The following is a 22,099-nucleotide window of genomic DNA, read 5'->3' on the forward strand; positions in this document are numbered from 1 at the left end:
GGGTGTGAAAAAATAATTGCTGGGAGGATGAGCGTGAGATGGGTCGCTGGGGAGTGAGACTTGCACCATGGGTGTGACACTTGGTAAGTCTGAAGCACACCGTCATGCAATCTACAATACCTGAATAGGCGCAGATGTCTGGAATCAAACTGTCAAACGTTACAGAGATTACCTAATCCCTATTGTGTCACCAAGGCCTTCCTGTTAGGAGTGAGGCACATCGCTACATCTGAATGGGCTGGCTAACTTAACTACTAAATAGGTCAGGTTAGGATGGATTTACTGAAAGTTGAAGAGAAGGCTTTAATAGCAATTCAAACTATTAAAGTGCTGGGCACACAAGGGGTTAAAGACAATATGGGCCAATAAAGGCTTTGTGCTTCCAGCTTTCATCTATATTGTATCACACAACAATCTGCACTCAAAACATGCAAAAAACACAACATTAAAAACAAACGTACCCAGTTCAGGGTAAAATTGTAGCTCAACAATGCCTCACTGTAGGTCTGAATGTACTTTGAATAAGTTAATACATCCAAATATACACACATGTATTTACTCTTTGAATCATTCAGGTTGAGCAGTATACGGAAGAGCCTATAGCACATCATGGCATCATAAAATCAATCACACATAATATATTTTTCAGTAATCTAGTGACATCTCATTGAGCTATGGCTATCATTTTCTTCAGCTTTTATTTTTTTGAATGATTTACGATAAATGCATAGTTCATGATGCAATACACCGTTTAAAACTCCCATGCATGTACATACATGTACACATAATGAGTGCAAATTTCAAATACAATGTACTCTGTCCTAAAATGTTAGCAAATGACAAACGCAATTTAAAAAACAAACAAACAAACAAAAACAAATAGACAAACATTCCAACTTGTTCAAACGTTTACGCTGTAGGGAACAACAAGTTTCACACAAACGGATCCTTAAATATACGGTGTATTTAACTTCGATACTACACACAAGGGAGTTGCTTTTAACATATTAAAGTTAACATTTTTTTTTTTTTAAATCGAACATTTATTGTTGACCCTAACACAACAAACTTTGTTTTTCAAAGGACAAAATTCAAATCACTATTCAAATTTGATTCACTTCCTCCTTCAACTCATCCTCCTGCATGTTTCTTGAAATGCAAGTCTACAGTGCACTCCCGTTATAATGAACACAGCTATAACAAAATTCCGGTTACAACAAAGTAAAAATTATTAGGCCGCAACGTTATCGCCTCTATGTTTTTTATAGTTTATCTGTTTGGTTATAACAAAATTTTGATATAATGAAAGACAACTGCCGGTCCCGAGGACTTTGTTATAACAGGAGTCCACTGTATCAGTGTGAATCAAATACTGAATACAGCTGGATTGTCGCTCTTAAGTCTGCATGTGGTTACAACTCACTGTAATTGAAATAAAAGAAAACCTGCAGTGGGACGGCAACTTCATTAGATGAAGATGTGAAATATTTCGGGGGATGGATCTTAACAATAATAATCCCACAAAAGAATGGATGAGCTTTCAAAATGTTATAATATGCATACCAAATACACATACATGGTGATCTTCTCACATCTCTCCAATAAACACCAACAGTTTGGTTCAGAGCCACAATCAACTCAAAGAAGGCAGCATCAGTACACGTGTATATAAACATACAATGTATGACCCTAATATAATATCTTTGCCATTATAGAGGCATATTATTATTTTTTTCTATTTTTTGCTTTTGTACGTGTACATCGGTACATCACCTCTAGCTTGGTAAAAAGTCATGTCCAAGGTCTACCCGAGGTACAGTAAACCTCGCATGAGTCGAAGCTCTCGGGACTGACAAAAATGCGTCGACTTAAGTGAAATTCGACTCTCGCGAGAGTCGATTTTTTTTTCGACTCACAGACAGTTATGTACATGTATTATAGTACATTTGCATGCATGTGTGTGTGTGTGTGTGTGTGTGTGCGTGTGTGTGTTGCATTCAAATTTGTCTGTTCTTGAAGATAATGTTCTTATTTTGTTCAAAATTGAACATGGAATTTGTATCAATACTAGTAGTTAAACGTAGTTCTGAGAATGTCTGCGCCCGGCAATGTGCATGTGCTATGTCTGTGGTGCAACATAGGTAGCCATCACTGTCAACCTACCCTGAGACAAACACTCTCCCAGGCCCATCCCACCTCCATTGAACAAAACTATACAGCCAGCCGGGCAGCCGGGCACGCACAAACAAGCTCCGCCCACTTGGCCTGTCACTAAAATATTAAAGCAGCGATTGGTTGACCAAGGAGTTCTGGCTTGACATGGATAAAGTATGGATGTGCTGTGTGTATGGATAAAGTATGGATCGATGTTCTGTGTGTATACATATTTACATGTGTATGTATTCGACATGCGTGCAGAGCGGTACGGTGAGTGTGCATGCTTACCTGCAGCAGGCCAGGGACGGGGCTCTGCGACATGCCGATTTTTTTGTTCTCCTCTAAATGTAATGAGAATGCCAGACAAATCTTCTTCGGCTCAAGTGATGTAAACTACGTGTATTTTGTACAAAAGGGACTGAATGTTTTACTTCGACACAGCCGAAATTCGACTCTCGTACTTCGGCTTATCCAAATATTTCTTAGAGAAAATACATAGGGAAAAATCGGGACTTTTTATTTTGCTTCGAGTTAAGTGATTTTCGACTCACTCGACGTCGACTTATCCGAGGTTTACTGTATTTCTTTATTGTCTGTGCACTTCAGACTTCACACATACAGTACCAGGCGCCACTACTCTTTCTTCACTCTTAATCAGGTCAGGACCATTCCTGCATCATTTTGGATCCACAAAATTATAATGCTTCCTCCGTTTGCCTGCCAAATCTATTTGATACACTTGATTACAACATCTTGGTACATACCCATGAGGTATAGGAGATGAAGGGGATGCATGTGTAGCTTCTATTAACCCGTTCCATACCAAATTCTAAAATCTCCATTGATGTAATGCACAGGCAACCAGGTTCCAGTATGGAATGGGTTTAAATCCTGCACCATCAAACATTCCTTCCCCCTCCCCTTCACATCTTGTTGTTTTCCAGGATGTGGTTAAGATAATCTCTCTACAATTCTCTGTTTTCATGGGTAGTTTACCAACACGGGCAATGTACACAATGTACAAAGATTAAATCTTTGAGTACTTCAAAAACTAAATATTTTTTGCCTTCCCCACTTGCCATTTACGATATACATCATGTTCAGTATCATGTATTATTGCTGCAAATAAGAATAAATTTCATGAGCAATGACAATCACCATGCTTGTATGATTTACCGGTATTCTAAACTCAACTTGCATGGGAGAAAAAGTACAGGGACACTCTGAGCACCAACTGTGCCTCTTCAGGTGATATATTAAAGATCAATAACACAGAGGGCATATTGAGACCATCTCTGATGGCGTTGGAACAGATAGGGAAAATACTGCAAGCATAAACCTCATACTACCATCAATACACCTATGACCTCTAGGAGACCTACACCACAGGCAAACTAGTACATGTACATAGCCTTGTCAAAGCTTGTTCATACACGAGCTCGGACAAAAAATATTTTCAGATGCTTCTTCGTGACGTGAGACGAGGATGAGACCTCACTGTGTACACCTTGCTGCACGAAGAGTCGGTCTGTGAACAAGTCTCTAGAGCTGGCAGAAGACTGAGCAGCGGGTTCAGCTTCAGATTTGGAGAGCTGTCCAGACTTTCTGATTTTGTTTGGTTGTTTGTACACACAGCCACAAGCATGAACTTAAAAATAGATTCAAGTTCCACTGGTATTATCACTGCACAACCTGGCAAGGATAACTTAATGACAATTTTTGATTGCAAGAGCCACCTTCCCTGAACATCACAAATCTATGTCATATACATAAAGATATATATCTATAGATAATATTTTTATAATATTCTCAAATCTTTGAGAAAGAGTCCATCACACAAGCGAACTCTGCTGAGCCTGTGCTATACATTGAAACTTTCACCGCATCCACATGTGCCCTTGATATTTGGATTGTTGAAGACAAATTCGCTGGCCAGCTTCGACTCCTGAAAGTCCATTTCCGTTCCAAGCAGCGTCAGCTGTGCCTTGGAGTCAATGAAGATTTTGACACCTGACAGATGCAAACACATAAAAATGAATTGGTCTGCTATAAGTTACATTCAAAAAATGATCGGGCAGTGATGTGGCTCAGTTGGTAGCACCTCTGCCTTCAGATCAAAGGGTACTGGATTTGTTTTCCGAGTCTCACTGAGCAATGTTGAATACTGTACCAGCCTCTCTAAAAAGAGGCAACACACTCTCCTAGATCTGTCCCTCGGATAGGACTTTAAATGGGGGCCTGTGTGTGAGTTATCCACAATTCACATATTGTACGTATTCAAGATCCCACTTCATTCATTCATCGCAAAGAGCAAGGTGCTAACCTGCGGAAGTGGTCCCCCACCCATCAACACAAGAAAATGGGCGAATGATGCCAACCTCTTGTGGTGCGCCCCAGGTGACTAGCAATAGTCAGCAAAGTAGTATCAACATCAACCATAAACAATGTGCCATACGCTTGAATGACTAAACAAAGTACATGTAGGTGAGATGTTCTCATAGAAATGGAGAAACTGTAGTCTGCATCTACTGTAGGATTGTATGAAAGAAGGGGGAGGGGAAATCTGAAAATTATTCAATCAAAGGGTGAAAATGCATTCGGACATGATAGCACACTCAGTGGAAAAGTCAGCAAAATTGTACATTTGATACAACAGATGTCACAGTCATAATTATGGTGATTAGAGAGTCAGCTCGGCTGACATAAAATGGCAAATTAAAATGGTCCTTTTTGTCCATGAAATCAAACATACCTCATAGGTATTACTTTTGTGTTTTTTTTTTCTTGCAAAGAATTAAAAGAGGATAAAAAATGTTTTTTTTACAATCATTTAGAAGCTAACCTACAAAGAATTTATCTCAAAGTTATTTTCTTGCTAGAACTATGCAGTACAGGGGTATAAGATCCTTATGACATTAATTATTTCATTGTGCATAATGACCAAAGAGAACTGTAAATAAAAGAATTTATAGCTCAGATTGTCTGGTAGGACTAGTATGATGTTGTAGCCCAAAATTGACTGGATGTTGACACTCAAACAAAATACATCCATGCACAAGTATGCAGTAACATTTCTCCATTAAAACTGTATACATTGTAACTTTAGCTACCAGTATTTAGCCATTATTGCACAGTTACTTCATCATCATAGACATTATCTATACGGAAACTTCAGAAGAGAATACTGTGAGGGGAGTAAGTATGAATTTAAAAACCTACCATCTTGCGTGACTTCCTCATCAAACTTCTGCTTCTCCTTGGCGTAGTCCAATGTGTAAGTAAGGCCATTGCAGCCCCGCGTCTTGACTCCAACTCTCAGTCCAGTTTTATCTGGGTTGTCAGCCAGCAAAAGCTTGATCCTACCAACAGCTGCCTGGGTCTGATGGTGGGGTTAGGGGGGAGGGGGATGGGGAGAAAAAAAAGACAATTTTTTAAATTACCTGCACCAAGGAGGTTATGCTTTTGCTGTCATTGGTTTGTTGGTTGGTTTGTTTGTTTGTCTGTGTGCAAGATTACTCAAAAACTAAAAGTTGTGAACAGATTTGAATGAAACTTGCAGGAAAAGTTGATAATGACTAGAGGAACACATGATTGAATTTTGGGGGTCATCTGGGAATTTTTTATAAGTTTTTGAAGGAATTTGGCAAGTAGGGTCAATGAACTTGGGAGTTCAAGTTGCGCATACTTGAGGTTTGCATATATGCACACTAAAGTGCATGCCCTGCCCAATGCAGCATGCAGGAAACTGATGAGATATTAAAACAAAGGCTTCTTTATTGGGAAATTGGTCAATTTTCAGCATGCGTGTATGGGTGAAAATGAGCTGCTTGGCAGAGGCTTGCGCTCTCCGAGTGCTTTTCTAGTTTTTTTTTTTTCATTCTTTTTTATTTGCAGAAATGAACGCGAAAATCCCGAAGAGTTATGGATTTCAATAAGATTTGGTGTCTGAAAAAAAGATTTTTGTAAAACAAAAACCTTCAAAACTGCATATCTTTTTGTCGTGCAGAAAAGTTTATAATATCTTGCTTGAAAGTTGCACTGATTTTTAACACACTGGTGCTACAACTACCAGGTATATTTCATGAGAAGAGCAGTCTACATGTACACTGTACATGTATGTGATGAACTACAACTGTACTGCACGCACTTATTCGAGAAACAATTTCAAGAAAGTACAAGACCGTGGCAGGTATGTGCTTTGCATGACCCATCTTTGTTTTTGGATATCTCAGCAATTTAAAGGACAAGTTCACCTTCGTATACATGTGGATTGAGTGAATGCAGCAATATTAGTAGAACACATCAGTGAGAGTTTGAGCAAAATCGGACAATCCGTTCAAAAGTTATGAATTTGTGAAGTTTCTGCTCAGTCAAGGTTGGATGAAAAGACTACTACAACTTGAGATGTCACATGAGTACAACGATATAAAGAAAGAATAAAGAAAATTCAACATATTTCCATTTTTCTCGCATAACAAAAGAACACTTGACTTCTCTCTTCCAGAAGGCAGGGGGAATAATATTACTCTTAACATACGTCAGTAGCAAGTCAAAGAAATGTGTACTTTATTCAAAAAGTAAAGTTTTATGAAATTCTCTTTTTATTTTCCTTATATATTTGTACGCATGTGACATCATACACTGTAGTAGTCCTCTCTTCCAGCAGTGACTGCGCAGATACTTAAAATATTCGTAACTTTTGAACGGATTGCAGAGACTCCAACCCCAAGCACCTTCTGATCTGGAGATTCTCCTGCCCGAAACCCCTAGCAAACGGGAGACTCCAAGTTGATGTGTGCGAAGCGCGAAGTTCCTAGGGTTCTAGATGTTGTCTGGTGCTATCTGCGGCTTATTTTTTCAACATACGATAGCAATAAGTAAGAAATCCTTTCCACCGGGAGACACAGAGCCAGGGCGGGAGAAATCAAATCTCAAACGGGAGAACGGGAGATTTTGCAAAAATGGGCTTTCGGCAGGAGATCTCCCGTCGAAAACGGGAGAGTTGGAGTCTCTGGGATTGTCCAAATTTCCTCAAACTTTCCTGATGTGTTCTACTGATATTGCTGCATTCTCTCAATCCTTATGTATATGAAGGTGGACTTGTCCTTTAAAAACCAATATTGATGTAGGCCTAATGTTAGACCCATTCCAATGTAATTACATCACATTGAACTCCTAAGGCTCAGTAAACTTATCTCAGGATTGGATCTTTTGGATCTTTTGGTTAGAATGGCCCTCCTTGGCACTAGCAATACAACTGTATACAGTTGTACCTCTCGTATCCGGACAAGTCGGGACCGGGGCTTATTCGGGTAAGGGATTTGGCCGGATACGGGAGACTCAATGCTTTATACATGTACACATTGTACGTACATATACATACACATGTACTGATGTAGCCCATTGCAGTACCACATGTAGACCCCAGGATTCTAGTAATGTGTATACTGCAACCTTTTCATTGTTACACTCAGTAACAGACAGCTACATTACCTAATACCGTACCGGGCCCAAGGTAAAAAGTGATAGCGCATTGCGATTGGGTTGCTCTCTTCCGCACACTCTACTCTCTCCCTCTCTCTCTCTCTCTGTGTACTGTGTGTGAACAATTTTTGAGTGTTCAATATCATTCGTTGATCAGCCAATGACTCGAAACAATGCATGTCTACTATCTAGTGTATGGACCTATATGTGGCAATGCGATATGAGAGGACTCGAGCGCATAATCTGTCCATGTTCTTGCGATGATTTGGGGATGTTTGGGGATGTTTGGGGATGTTAAAATGTCTGAAGGTAAGCAATATGGAAGGAAATTTGATGTAATGTATGTTAATCATGTTGGAAGTATTATGTAATTCATGTGTGTTTGTGTAGGAGTTCTCAAGGAGTTGGGAATCCCCCTTTCCTCCTGTAATTATTAAAAAAAAAAAAAAATCACGGCGAGATTGCGTCCGTATAGAGATCCGGATAAAGGGAGGCCGGATAAGAGAGGTTCAACTGTAGCATACTTTTGCACCTCCTTGTAAGTTACAAGGAGGTACATGTAGGATCGGGGGTTGGGTGTCCGGACACTTAAGACTCTCGCTTACTGTCTTGCTTATTTTACTTTGAATACGCATTTACGCACAGCTCCTCACTGACAAACAACTGTTTATGTAGGCGTGTCATTGTCAAACCAGACGCACTCTGTACAGTACAGTGCGCGTCCGGTCCCACGACCTGTCCGGACACCCAATGACTGGGTATACATGTACGGAAGTACACTACTCACTATCGTACCTCAGATCACATTTTCAGTGTGCGCTTGTGAATCCGGAGTATTTTCTCCATAGAACAATGTGAGTATAAAACATTCCTGGCAAATTGTGAGATTATCCACATTTCTATTGTCTAGAAAAACATAGGTCTAATGGTTGCAGGTTTTATTTTTAATATAAAATAGGCAAGGTGGTCGATGTGTTGGACACCCTTGTAAATTTTATTTAAATTAAATTTAGAATAGACCTGGGTCAAATTCAATTCAGGTACGATTTTAGATTCTAATTATAACGGTGTAGAATTCAGGAAGGTCTAACGTTAGAAGTGGAATCTAACGTTTGACTGTCTATCGTTGTAATCAAAGTTAGACTTGAATTTTACTATTATTGAGAAGACTGAGTCTCTGCTGACTCTAGGCTAACAGTTACTTTATCGCCAGTGAGGCACCGCACCTGCGGCATAATTTAGATCTAACGACTAACGTTACAATTCCGGCCCTAGCGTTAGTACAACGCCAAAAAAACCCCACTGTAATTGTCATGACACTGTTGTAAATATTACAGATACAGACTTATGGCAAACGTTAGTAGAAATCTACTGAGTAAAATTACCTGTTTACATTTTTAAATTTACGTACTGTACGCAACTAACAACACACAAACAGTTAGGTGCCTACACTCGCAGCGCAACATACAAATTACAACACAATTCCTCACAACCGCCCGCCCGCCGCAGCCGCAGATACGCAGTTGTCCTGTTGAGTTACAATAAACATCAGCCTACCTCAAACTTTGCATTTTATTATCTCGATTTCGAAGGCCTTGCCAGTGAGATTTTGAGAGAAATGTAACGAGTAAATTCTGATTCAGCTCTGCAACTTACCAAAACCAAGGCAGCTCGTTGAGGAATAAGTTTTGCTCGACCTTTCACGGCCCGTACCGTAGCTCTTCCGACAGCAGCCATAACAATCACGTAACTTCTACTGTAGATTACACCGCGTACTACACGTAGGATACAGCTACACCAGTGAGCTAGGTACGCGGACGTCACTGATTTCTATGCCCAGGCGCTAGCACAGGGGAGTATGTCTGTGCTAAGTGCGTGGCGTACACCGACTGTTCACGTGTTGTAGCCACCGAACTAGTTCGGTGATTGTAGCTAAATATACGACGGTGGTGTACGACGAGTAATCCGCCGGTGTATCGGTATGTATGTGTATGTGCTGAACACCACTATTGGTATTTGTTAAACACCGTTGATGACTGCTGGTGGATAGGAGGTGGTAAATATACTTCACCGAGATCTTTATTTGGGTTGCAACCCCGCCAAATCTTTGTATGAATTTAGAGAGTCGAGAAATGGCCACAAAAGAGTATTGAAACGCTACGCTACGTAGGGTAAAGTTGAGGCCAAGGATAGGGTCAGGAGCCGATATTTGCCTCCTGTAGTCCCATATGATAAGATGTATGTTGGCGACGCTGTGGCTGTTGATTAGAATCCACGTCTACCAAGGCCAATTCTATCGAATGCATATTGCCAACCGCCTCTGCATATTGTTGTATGTTATTATTGTCAACCAATGATAGATGTAAGTGCACACTGTTTGAAAGAAGTTAAAGAGACTGACGATACAAAATAAATTTACTGTGATTTTTAATTTAGGTTCATGAGAAGATGAGTTGTAACGACATGTAATTTGTACAGTAGTAAATTTTATGCAGTAAGTGCCAGTAGCTAGTACATACGTCATGTCTAACGCTAGGTCTAGTACAAATAGGATTCTAGTAAATGAATTATTTACTGGCTGATAGATATGAAGATTTAGATCCACTCCACACTGGAAGTGGAATATTGTGCAGTGATACACTATTTTGTCACTATGTCATGTGATTTGTAGAGTAGACACCTACAGGAAATGTAGGTCTAAAACAAAATTTATATATCTATGTTGGATGACACAGCCCTGTTTTGTACGTACAGAAGTACAGGCCCCCTTTAACACCCAAAGTTCTCTTTGAATATCAACAGTAGTGACAACAAAAAACTGTAATTTACATCATGTAGCGGTAGTACATCTTGCTACATTTTGATGACTTTTAGTTCCTAGTTATACATGTAATTCAGGCCTTGGGATACACGTAGACATACAGTTGAGTTGCATCATTTGTAACACTTCCAAATATTTTGTTGAAAGATGATTCATAATGAAGGAGTTTTTCAGAATAAAGGCATTTTCTCCCTCTTCCAGTCAACAAGTCATGGCAGAAGCACAGACATCTCAAGTGCCAGATGAAGAGCTGACTGTGCCCCGGGCACCACTGAACAAAATGATCAAGGAGCTCCTACCGAATGTGAGGGTGGCTAACGACGCACGAGAGCTCATCCTCGACTGTTGCACAGAGTTCATTCAACTGGTCTCGTCTGAGGCGAATGACATCTGCAACAGACAGGCTAAGAAGACAATATCACCAGAGCATGCACTTCAAGGCAAGATTCAGGACTCGAAGTAAAAGAAGAGCAAACACGTTTGCTCATCTACTTTTCCATTCTGCCACTGGTACCATCAATCTTTCTACTGTTATTTTGACAAAGCCATTTGTTCAGCAATTTCCAAGTATACTTTAAAACGAGGAATGTTTCATGTGTATTTTAATTTCACAAATTTCTTGAGAGCCAAGATTTGTGAAATTTAAATGCACTTGAAAGTTCTTGTCTACCCTATACGCATTGAATGTTTGAGGCAACTCGTGAAAATTTCATGCCGGGAAAAAGGCAGTCGGCTCCAATTCGCAAATATGTCATGCTGCGAAAATATTGTGTTTTACAATAGTTACTTGATGGAGAAATTTCCCCAGGTAGATATGTTATTCAGTGATGTAGATAGATCAATGGAATGCTCAGTGAGAGTTTGTTGTTGTTTTTGTTTGTTTGTTTGGTTTTTTTTTTGGGGGGGGGAGGTGGGAGGTTGAACAGTCCACTCAAAAGTATGAAGTTTAACAGGTTTTACAAGTTCATGAAATTAAGTTGTTTTTATTGCAATTGATCGACTAATTGCCCCACATTGATGTGAATAACTCAATGCAAGAATTTCATCAATATGAATAATTGTGCAGTGCCTGCTGCATGCTATAAGGATTAGAACCAGCGATGGCTGTCGGGTGAAAGCTCTGTGGTCTTACCGTCTAGTGGATGGTAAAGACATTTGTTCAGTTATCAAGAGGTCGTAGGTTGAATCCTGCCCAAGTATGTATAATCATGATTTTTATCAGAGCCTCCATTAACCCGTTGAGGACGAGTCCCAAGTATACTGGGGCAGGTGTTTATGGGAAATGCGTTTTGTAGCAAAATTAGTTCATCCTCAACGGGTTAAACACTGATCGATTTGCTGCTAATTAACTTTGACATTGTGGGCAATTTGTCAATCAGTTCAATATTAGCAGGTCTGTTGTTGATTCTGTAGTTGCCCTAAGTAGATGGGAACTCTGCAACAATTTGTGATATTACTGTTGTAGAATGAAATAAGAAAATATAGAAAGAATTTAACAAATGTTCATTTTCATGAAAAGTACACTCTCCTTTGACCTGAAGTCAAGGCAAGTTCTATCCATTTCATTTCCATTTCATTTCCATTTTATTGTTTCTGTATGGTACAAATAATCAACTATGATCACTTTCAGAAATATACACATGGTTCATAATAATTCATGGCTGATTTTGCACGTATAATGAAAAGTAAGCAAATCATTGTGCCAGAGAACGGAGACATAATAAAAGAAAAAAAAGTCAAGGTACCATACAGAGGGATCCCCAGTAAGCAGAGCTTAATATTGGGGTCTTGTGCACAAAGAAATAAATATGACAGCACTCCTGAACAAAGTTCAATAAACACAGCACTGTAACTGATATCCTAATTCAACTGAATTTAATTAGATTGCTGTCTTGTCATAATTGTTGTGAATCGCTCAGACCAAGAAATTTAAAATCATATGGAGGCCACATTCAGAATAATAGGATTTTCCTTTTCTTCTTCCATTCAGTGCAAGCTTCATGCTTGAAGATAAACACAGACTTTTTGTGTGGATACATATGTAGGTACTAAAGTGGGTGGTCATTTCACCGGGTTAGCACCCTGCCTGCCAAATCACTTGTTTTGATTCTGACACATTTGTCTTTGTATTTTTTTATCTCTCTCTTTCTATCTGTCTGTCTATCTATCTATCTATCTATCTATCTATCTATCAATCTATCAATCTATCTATCTATCTATCTATCTATCTATCTAACTATCTATCTATCTATCTATCTATATATCTATCTATGATTTTTACCACAGCTTTGGATAGCCTTGGTTTTGGCGACTATCTCCATGAATGCAAGTCTGTACTTGAGGAGTGCAAGACAGTGGCTGCCAAAAAGAGAAGAGCAAGCACGCGGCTGGAGAACCTAGGAATACCAGAGGAGGAGCTGCTACGGCAACAGCAGGAGCTCTTTGAGAAAGTAAGTGATGACTGCTACATTTTACTGTTGACACAACTTCTCACCAATCCTTTGTAAATACAAACTTTACCCATAAGCTGTACTTCACAAGGACTCGGTTAACTTTGTTTAGTTATATTCACTCCAATGCAATGCAATTAGATTCATTTTAATTCAATTCACTTCTCAATTCAGTTCAATTCAGTTCAATTCAATGCTATGCAATTCAGTTCAATTCAATTCAATTCCTTTCCATCAATTCAATTCAGTTCACTTCACTTCATTTAATTCCATTGAAACACGAAATGTGCAGATAATCTTCAATGATTAATCTTGTGAATTGGACTTATTTTGAGCATGCCTTTTTTGGAGCTCTCACAAAACAAGCATGATTCACAGTGATGTAACTCTCCTTAAAAGCATTCATATGTCTTGGGTAAAATTATACTGACAATATTTCACAGATCAAACATATTTTCAACTTAGACGACAGGTGAGCAAGCATGAATGTCTCTTTAATTTGTCACTTTTTTACCCTCTCAGATTACAATATTCTTTTAATGATGCAAATATTTCTCCAGAGGTTATCAGTAAATGCATAAACAGAATAAATTGATATTTAATGATATTAACCCATTGGGGATGGACTGATTTTGCTACAACATGCATTTCCCGTAGACCCCTGCCCAAGTATACTCGCGACTCATCCTTAACGGGTTAAGGAGTTGGTTGGTTGATTAGTACCGTGAGAGGAATAACCTTGAGAAATCATGGAGCTTTGGATATACAAAAAAGTGGAGCTTGTCATTCACAGCTGATTATCTAAATGTGCAAAATATTTATGGTGCCTTTGAAATAAAACATCAACAAGATATTGCCTGAAATACATTGAGGATGATATCGGAAGGCAAGGAAAAGGCTGATAAAGAGTCGGGGGTTGGGTTATGAATTTTGTTTGGAAGTATGGTGCTGATGTCTAGGGTGAAAGGCATTGCTTGGCACTTTGTACAGATTATTCTGCATGGGTTGTGGGTGGGTCAACAATAGAGGGCAGCCTGATGTATGCAATGGTTTTTGTGTCATTATTCTTAGGCGAGGCAAGAGCAAGCTGCTATCGAGCAACAAGAGTGGCTGCAACTCCAAGCAGCCCAGGTAGCTCAGGCTCAGGAGCAGGCCGGCCCTGCAGCGGCCGCCGGGGGCCACTTTCCACCATTCACAGCGTCGGAGGGTATTGCCCATCCAGTTGGCATTTCCTACTACCAGCAGCCTGGGGACAGGGCGGGGCAGCTGCCCACCGAGTCGGCCAGCAACCAGCCTCTGCCCCCACCCTGAGGAGCAAATAAGGAGGCTTCTACCGGGTTTAAGCAGAGTCAAATGAACTATTCTTCATGAGCCACTGAGAGCCAAGGACTACCGGAATGCTTTTCCAAGGTTCTAGCAATGCAGTGTCAATTCCACAATTCTCTTGCAGAGAGTGAAAGAAATTTTCTTGGCCATGATGTTAGCGACGCTCTGAAGTCAAAAGAACACTTATCTTAATGAGTCACAGGACTGTAATGCTATGAAAGCCAGAGGAGCTTTGTGAATTTGTCCTGAAGTGGATAGTCTTAGCTTTATTGTAACGAAACACTTTGCCATATGGGAGAAGATCCTGTCCTATTGGCTTTAACTCGAGGAATCAAGTTGCCATGGACTAGGAAGAAGAAATCTTTGGAGAGTGTTCTACTCTACTTTTCAGTTTCCTCCTTTTTCTTCATCTTCTTTCCGTTTTTACTCCTCCTTTTCTTTCCTGTTTTGTTTTTCTCCGTTGCCTTGTTCTTCGTGTTATTTGTATTCTTTGTCCTTTCTTTTGGTTTGAGAATGGTTCTTGAATATCTTTACAAAAATGTCTTATTCTCAATTGGAAATATTCTTTGATAACATTGACATCAACAGTAAAGCCCATAGAAACACTTGTCAGATCAGCCATCCGAGTATTGATTGATCTGGCACAAATAACTTCTCCATGTTAACAGGAACCAAGTTGAGGCTTTAATGTCCTTGTAGAATGGTATGGGCTGCACCCTGTGGAATTGCAGATAATGATTAAGAGAGAGAGAAAAGTCATAGCACAGTTTAACTGCCTTTTTGTCTGCAAACCAACAAAACTTGTGCTGAAGACACCATGACCACTCAACCATTTGTCTAGTAATGTTGCATGCAGTTTATGAGGGTATTGTAAATGCATTGGATCTTAATGTTATTATTGGGTTATTTCAGGTTTTATGGTAGTGCTAGTGTTAGTGCTATCTCAGCATTAGCACAGTATCAAAACCGAACTTGAAATTAGTCAATGTTGACAGATTGGCCTTAAAATCATTACATGTTTCCATAGCTGGTGTTAAAAGTTTCAACATTTTAAATGTTAGCAATTTACATGCTTTCTCCTCATTGGCTTAACACTAGCCCCTAGGGATGATCATGTTTGTCATCTCAAGTTCGGTGCTGGTATTTCTGGCATTATGTGCAAGACCCACATTCCTGTGAGTCACATCCATGGTGAACGTATGTTGTACATGCAGATGTTTTCGATAGTCTAGGTGAGTGCAGTGGTCGCCCGCGGAATATATAAGACAAACACTCTAGAAACGGCTACATAAATCTAAGCCTGGGAGCAAAAAAGAGATTGTTGTATTTTGGAGAAGGGATGGACTTTGTGCCATTTTAATTAATCTTCCTCATTATGCTTAGCAGTCATGACTATATCTTTATGCCTCCGCCCTAAGGGTGCCAGAGGCATTATTTAATATTTTATTTGAACCATGCACCATCTCTTGAAACACCTTGTTCTCATTGCACAATTCCAGCACATTTATGGACTTCGTGGTGGTGTGAAGATAACACTAAGTGTTTAACACTAGGTGTTGGGGATTGGTGATTGTTATCGGTATCCATTGCATTAATCTGTGTCATCTGACCTTTGGCGTTGGAGCTTGATTTAAAGCAGCTGTTTGGGAGAAAGTGTTAACACTAGCAGCTGCACCGAACTTGAAATCACGCCTAGTAATCATTTGTGTGTTGGTGATTACTGACAGAAATACTGGTTAACATGAATTCATCAAAAAAGTAACCCCCTTATCTGTTGCTTGCATCTTGTGAAACTCATTTTGAAGCTGAAGAACTATGTATTTTGACATGGTGTGTAATAAATGTGATAGGCATTTAAGACAGAATTGATTTAAAGTCTTCCTTTTTCATGAAAGATGCACAAGTCTCACAACATCAAACACAATGGCCTGAACTGAAGAAGATGGTTTAAATTTAGACCATGGTTTACGGAAAATAAAAAATTTCTTCTGCATAAATATGATTGACAGATTGCGGAGGCCAACAAACGTCCAGTAAGAAACGCGCGCTGATATGTGCGTGTTAAATATATGGCTGTTTCGTGCTTATTTCAGTCCATGATCGAAATTTAAGCCACGACTTGAATTTGAAACCAACTACAGTGTACTTGAATTTGGGCCATATGTCTGCAGGTAAAGCCTTGTAAAGAGGAAATTCAGTCCAAATATAAGTTAGTCTGATAAAAAAGAGTAAAATTTTGCAAGTTAAGCGGTAAGAAATTTGACTGAAATTGGATGAAAAATAAGGAAGTTATGAAATGTCTAAGTTTTGATAATTTCTCCAAAACAGTTCTTGTACAGTGGATATGAAAATGTAAATGGGTGAGCTAACCATGTCATACCCTTACAATTTTCCATTGATCGTGTACAAAAAAAAAATGACGAAAATTCAATGTTTCTGTCATTGAAGTCTGAAACATGATGTTATTCCTGGTTAAATAACTTCAGAATAGTGATCAGTAAGATATATGAGGATTTGAGCCTCAGTATAATTGCGTTTGAATTAAAAACAGGAAATTTCAAAAATTTTATGTACAAACTATATGTTAAGTTGTGAGGGAATGACATGCTCACTTTTCCATTTGCATATTCATATTGACTGCTCAAGAACTGTTACCCCCCCCCCCCCCCCCCCCGAAATAGCAAAACTTTGAAATGTCATATCTATTTTCCATCCGATTTCAATCAAATTTATACCGTTGAACACGTAATATTTTACATGTACTCTTTCTTATCGGACTGACTTATATTTGGACTGGATTTCCCCTTTAAAAGAATGTACGTTGTGATGTAGATAGGAAGTGTTCTGTGTTAACCTGACTGCATGCAGGCGTGCTTGCTTTGCTAGTGTTGGAGGGAAATGGGATTCATATCCATGATACATGTATGATACATGTACCTTGTGAATGCCTTTCTGCCTTGAAACCAACAATTTCTGTATGTTGTAGGTACCTACTAAAGAGTCATGTTCTGGAAAATATATAATGTAAATGGTGCAGGTGAATTCATAGTGTCCCTACCTAGCAGAAGACAGAATTCTCCATTCTGTGTGTGCTGTATGTGTGTGTTCACATGCATTCTTACATAGGGAAATCTTGTGTTGTGTGAGGAACAAGAAAATCACAATGGGTGGCTTTACTCCCATAATTCTTATGGGGTACAGAACATCAACTTATGTTGTGCACAGAACTATGATATGATATGGACTGCCCTTAAGTAGGGGATACAACATTCATTGCCTGAACTAGAATTGCATTGCCCAAGTGAAAGATTGAGCACAATAAGATTCTAGTAAGGCCAATTAATATATCCCCTGAAAGTAGCCAGTCCGTATCATTATCATTAGGGCCTACTCGCAACCAAATCAGACATCTAGAGCCCACTTGAAAATTTTGATATTTGATATACATACTAATATTTAAATAACATCTTAAATTCAAATTTCAGAGAGAGAAAGTGAGACATTAGGGCAACTTCTTATCTCTAGATGCATGTCTACAGATAACCATCTCTTGCTTAGTACAGTGCAGTCCCATTATAAGGAACATGGTTAGAACAAAATTCCGGTTACAACGAAGTAAAAATTCAGGCCGCAACATTATCCACTCTATGTATTTTTACTGTTTATTTGTTTGGTTATAACAAAATTTTGATAAAACCAAAGAGAACAGCCGGTCCCTAGAACTTCATTATAAGGGGAGTCCACTGTATGCAAATGTTTGATATGCGAACGCCACATATTTTGCACAAACTCTTTTGTTACTGGTGCGCAATAACATGTTCACAGCTTTTTTCAAACTTATTGCCCACTATTCTTTTTTTTTCAGCTGTGAATGATAAATGAAATATTTCTGAAAAATTCTAATGACATCCAAATATGCAGCAAGACATGAACGCCCAGTGTTGATATACCCTGTAATTGTTTTATTATTACAATGTGCACTGCACTTGTATGAACAGCTGGCAGCAACACTTTGGCTCGTTTGAAGTACATGTAGTTTGTATTTCCATTACATATGTACATCACAGACATAAATAGTCTTACCTACATTTAACCAATATACATTTAACCAGTCATATGGCTACCAATATACAGTATTTCTATTCGTATCAGAGCATGGACTGCAACATTGTGAGCTGCAATCTATTCAAGACAATACAAAACTTACATGACCCCGCAGAAGCTTTAATCTTTCACTTATTCAAAAGGAACCATGGCAATGTTTCAAGTTTGACAGTCATTAGCCAGTACATTTTAAAAAGTGCCAACCTTATTCCACACTCTGCTTGTTTAACCCATATGCTATATCATGCTTCACACAGTCGTAACAAAATTGTGCACGTCACATTATGTACTATCAATGACGACGAGATGAAGACATAGTGCGAAAAAGTTCTACTTCTTCTTTTTCCTGTACTGTGCAGGACCTCCTGAGAGTATACATGTACTCACGACTAAAAATGAATGCAGCTACAACAAATACATTAAAAATGTACAATGTAGTTGCAACCAGACAGCTGTATAAATGTCGACAACATAATTCAATGGTGCATAAAACAGTTGCTCTATGATTCACAAATTGCTCCTCTGACCTCTCGGCAAATACCACGATTACAATCTAGCGATAATGTTATAGTGATTACATACCATCATACGAATGTTTTACCATAAAGGGATGACCTGTAAAAGCAATGAATTGTATTTAGGCCTACAGTATCTGTACCAGATAACAGACCTTATCAAAGAAAGACCTAACACAAATGTAGAATACAAGCTTGACGGTTGGGATTTCTGAGTAGCAGCATGGCAACAACAAACACATAATCCAACTTGTGCAGAAGCCAAATCTCCCATAGGTCAATGCACTCTCTCCAGCCCGGATGTGTACTACTGCAAAATAGAGCGTTCCTGTAATGTATTACAATTCATGGCTTTTTCTTTTCATACGCCTGAATAAAAAAACCATTTCATTCACCTGCTCATTCCAATGCAAGTTTCTAATGCAGGAATGCACTTAGTTGTTTCTAGTGAAAGCAAGCCTTTGGCAAGCTGTGTGGTTGTTTAGAACAACTTTTGTAAAATTTGAATACAAAGTACAAAACAGTGTATTGAGCCTATTTGGCAGTATGTTAGAGCAATAATGAAATAATGTACCCTGTGCAGTTTGTGAGAAGTGTAAGGGTTTGTGTACTTTGGGCAAAGTGAGGAAGTTTTAGGGACATAATACAAGAATGGTACATGGCCCATCACAGTATTAATGAATAAAATGATACACTGTGTACTGGTAAATTGTTGTACTGTAAAAAAAAAAAAAGGAAAATAAAGTTTAGGGTCAGAGAATCCCTCAGAAATAATATTACACATTATTGCATTTGAATGAGACAAGAGTCGAGGGGGTGCAAGAATGTAGCACTGAGTTGTTTCACACGTTAATGACAGATGAACTACAGCAATATGTCACAACGGGCATGGCTGACACATAATGTGCAAAAGACAATGTACATTGTACACAGTAGCAGATCCAGAGGGGGTGCACCGTGTGCGTGCCACCTCTTTATTTTTTGTGAAAACAAAAGAAATTGAAAAAAAAAATGGGGGTGCATGCGCCCCCCTTTAATTTTGTAAAGACGCCTCCCCTTTACGGAATTCCTGGATCCGCCCCTGGTGCATGTATAACATAAAGCATATCAAATCTTGCTCTGGCAGTGAAACTTTCTTGGGCAACATTAGAACCATTCCACATTATTTGTACGCGAGCATTTAGAGAGATGTATTAAATAATGGTATATATACCTGTACCACATTTCTTACAAGCACAAATCTTTTGGTGCACAAATCAGCCAAAATATGTAAGTGCCATAACCTAATGTCTAGCAAAAAATATGGGGCCACAAAAATAAAGAATAGTACATACCGTATGTGATATGAGAAAAAAAAATAGAACGGGTGTACAATCTCATAATATCCTAATGGCATAGGCAAGCATAAGATATTGGTAAAGAGTTCCCTAAACACATCCAAAAGTTGTATTTACCAGTGACAGTTTCGACGACAGGCTGTCGTCTTTTTCAAACGATGGCTAATTGGCAACTGATGATATGGCCATCGTTTGAGAAAGATGACAGCCCGTCGTCGAAACTGTCACAGGTAAATACAACTTTTGGATGTGTTTAGAGAACTCTTCACTTGTATTTATCAACCATCCTTATGAACTTATTTTGCAAAGCATAAGATATTGTTCACATCAAAACTCACTAAAGCAGCACTACCGATGACTGTATGTGTGATTGGATCAATTTTACATTGCCACAAAGGAAGCACTAAAGCGACCATGGACAAGCTGCTATGGGACAGATGTCTGTATGTCACAAAAGATTAAGCAATGGGGGCAGATAGAGTTCCTTATTCATGAACACCATTGCTGCCAGAGGGCTCGAACTAATGACCTTGTGATTTAAAATCCTTGGTCTTATACTCTCACACACTGATCGAGCCACAACAGACTGAATATCAAAATTATACAAGTTCAATTCTTACTAGTCAATCAAGTTTGTCTGCAGGTGATTGACTCTGTACACCTTGGTGAATGAGGAAAACAGGGAAAGTAACCCTGGATGCAGACTGAAAGTTTCATAATCTACAACTGATATGTCATTTTACCATTTATGGGTATACTTTCATACATTTTCATATCATTCATATATTTACATATAAATATCAAAAATACCCTGAAAATCCACCACTAGGAAAGTATTGAGCTAAAAAAGAAGAGACTACCCTGAAAAATTGGAAACCATCAGGTAATAGACTTCCACCATCCAAACTGGAAGCAAATACCTGAAACATAAGCTATATTCAAAATGAAGTTATACAGTTACCATGCACATTTAAAAAAAATCATTATTATCATTATTATCTTTTGTACACAGCCTGCTGTGTATTCTTCACTCCGTTTAACACTACAGTCTGTTCAAAGAGAATGCATTTGCCTTGGTTATACATTGTAGTCATGTCCCTTTCTGTAGTGTTGTCCTTTAATAGCAAAGAACCATCCCTAGCACACTCATAGCAAAGGCATATATGAAGGCAGGGGGGGATCCAGGAATTCTGTAAAGGGGGGGCGTGACTAATATTTCTGGTGCCACTTCCGGGTTTCATTTCATTGTTTTTCTTTTTATTTCTTTTGTTTTTTACGAAAATAAAGGGGGGGGGGGCGTGCGCCGGCTGCGCCCCCCTCTGGATCCGCCACTGTGAAGGTACAGAGAAACAGCTGAAATTTGCAAATTGATTGAGAATGGATGATCATTCTTTTGCCCAATAGTGCATAAAATTAATCTCCTGTACAATGGTGTTTTTGGTACTTTAATGATAAGTGTACCATACTTAGAAAATGCCTGGCAGCTGCACAGACCAGGATTATGATGTAGCAGAGGCATTTTCACATAAATAATTACACTATGCCCCATGTCATGACTACAAACAAGTTTGGTGGAAGATGCCAAGCACACCTGCAGTGATCCTTTAACAAGAAATTGCAATTTCTTTTGCATGTAATCAACATGTATGTTGTGCATGGGACCGCCATCCAATGTTAAGTCCCTTTCATGTTCAAATCGACCACTTGACAGAGTCAATATCAAAGTTGAAAATTGTGGAATTCCAGTTAGTCACTATGCATATAAAATTACTGCACAAATCTGTCATTGATCTATACTTGTGATATCCATTACTTCATTCCTGTTTCCATTTCTTTCGCAACAGTGACTATTCCTTGAAACTCCTATCATTTAGATCAAAGAAACACTTGCAAATTGAAAATTCA

At 38.9% G+C, this 22,099-nt stretch overlaps 2 protein-coding genes across 2 annotated transcripts; one reads left to right on the top strand and one right to left on the bottom strand.

Annotated features, from left to right (window-relative positions):
• Positions 1-2,773: 2,773 nt before the first annotated feature.
• LOC139721867 (iron-sulfur cluster assembly 1 homolog, mitochondrial-like) lies at positions 2,774-9,380 on the bottom strand. The gene is made up of 3 exons (XM_071633190.1): positions 9,298-9,380; positions 5,377-5,536; positions 2,774-4,167 (listed from the first exon to the last, which is right to left on the bottom strand). Exons 1-3 carry the CDS (start codon positions 9,376-9,378, stop codon positions 4,019-4,021), a joined length of 390 nt encoding a protein of 129 aa, XP_071489291.1. The 5' UTR covers positions 9,379-9,380; the 3' UTR covers positions 2,774-4,018.
• Positions 9,381-9,649: 269 nt separating this feature from the next.
• On the top strand, positions 9,650-14,689 carry LOC139721868 (protein Dr1-like). The gene is made up of 4 exons (XM_071633191.1): positions 9,650-9,697; positions 10,664-10,902; positions 12,749-12,912; positions 13,984-14,689. The coding sequence occupies exons 2-4, from the start codon at positions 10,674-10,676 to the stop codon at positions 14,221-14,223; spliced, it is 633 nt and encodes a 210-aa protein (XP_071489292.1). The 5' UTR covers positions 9,650-9,697; positions 10,664-10,673; the 3' UTR covers positions 14,224-14,689.
• The last annotated feature ends 7,410 nt before the right edge of the window (positions 14,690-22,099 follow it).

The sequence above is a fragment of the Diadema antillarum genome, unplaced genomic scaffold (genome assembly GCF_040938485.1).
Source record: "Diadema antillarum isolate AM-2024a unplaced genomic scaffold, OU_Dant_1.0 scf00000151, whole genome shotgun sequence".
NCBI classification, from domain to species: domain Eukaryota; kingdom Metazoa; phylum Echinodermata; class Echinoidea; order Diadematoida; family Diadematidae; genus Diadema; species Diadema antillarum.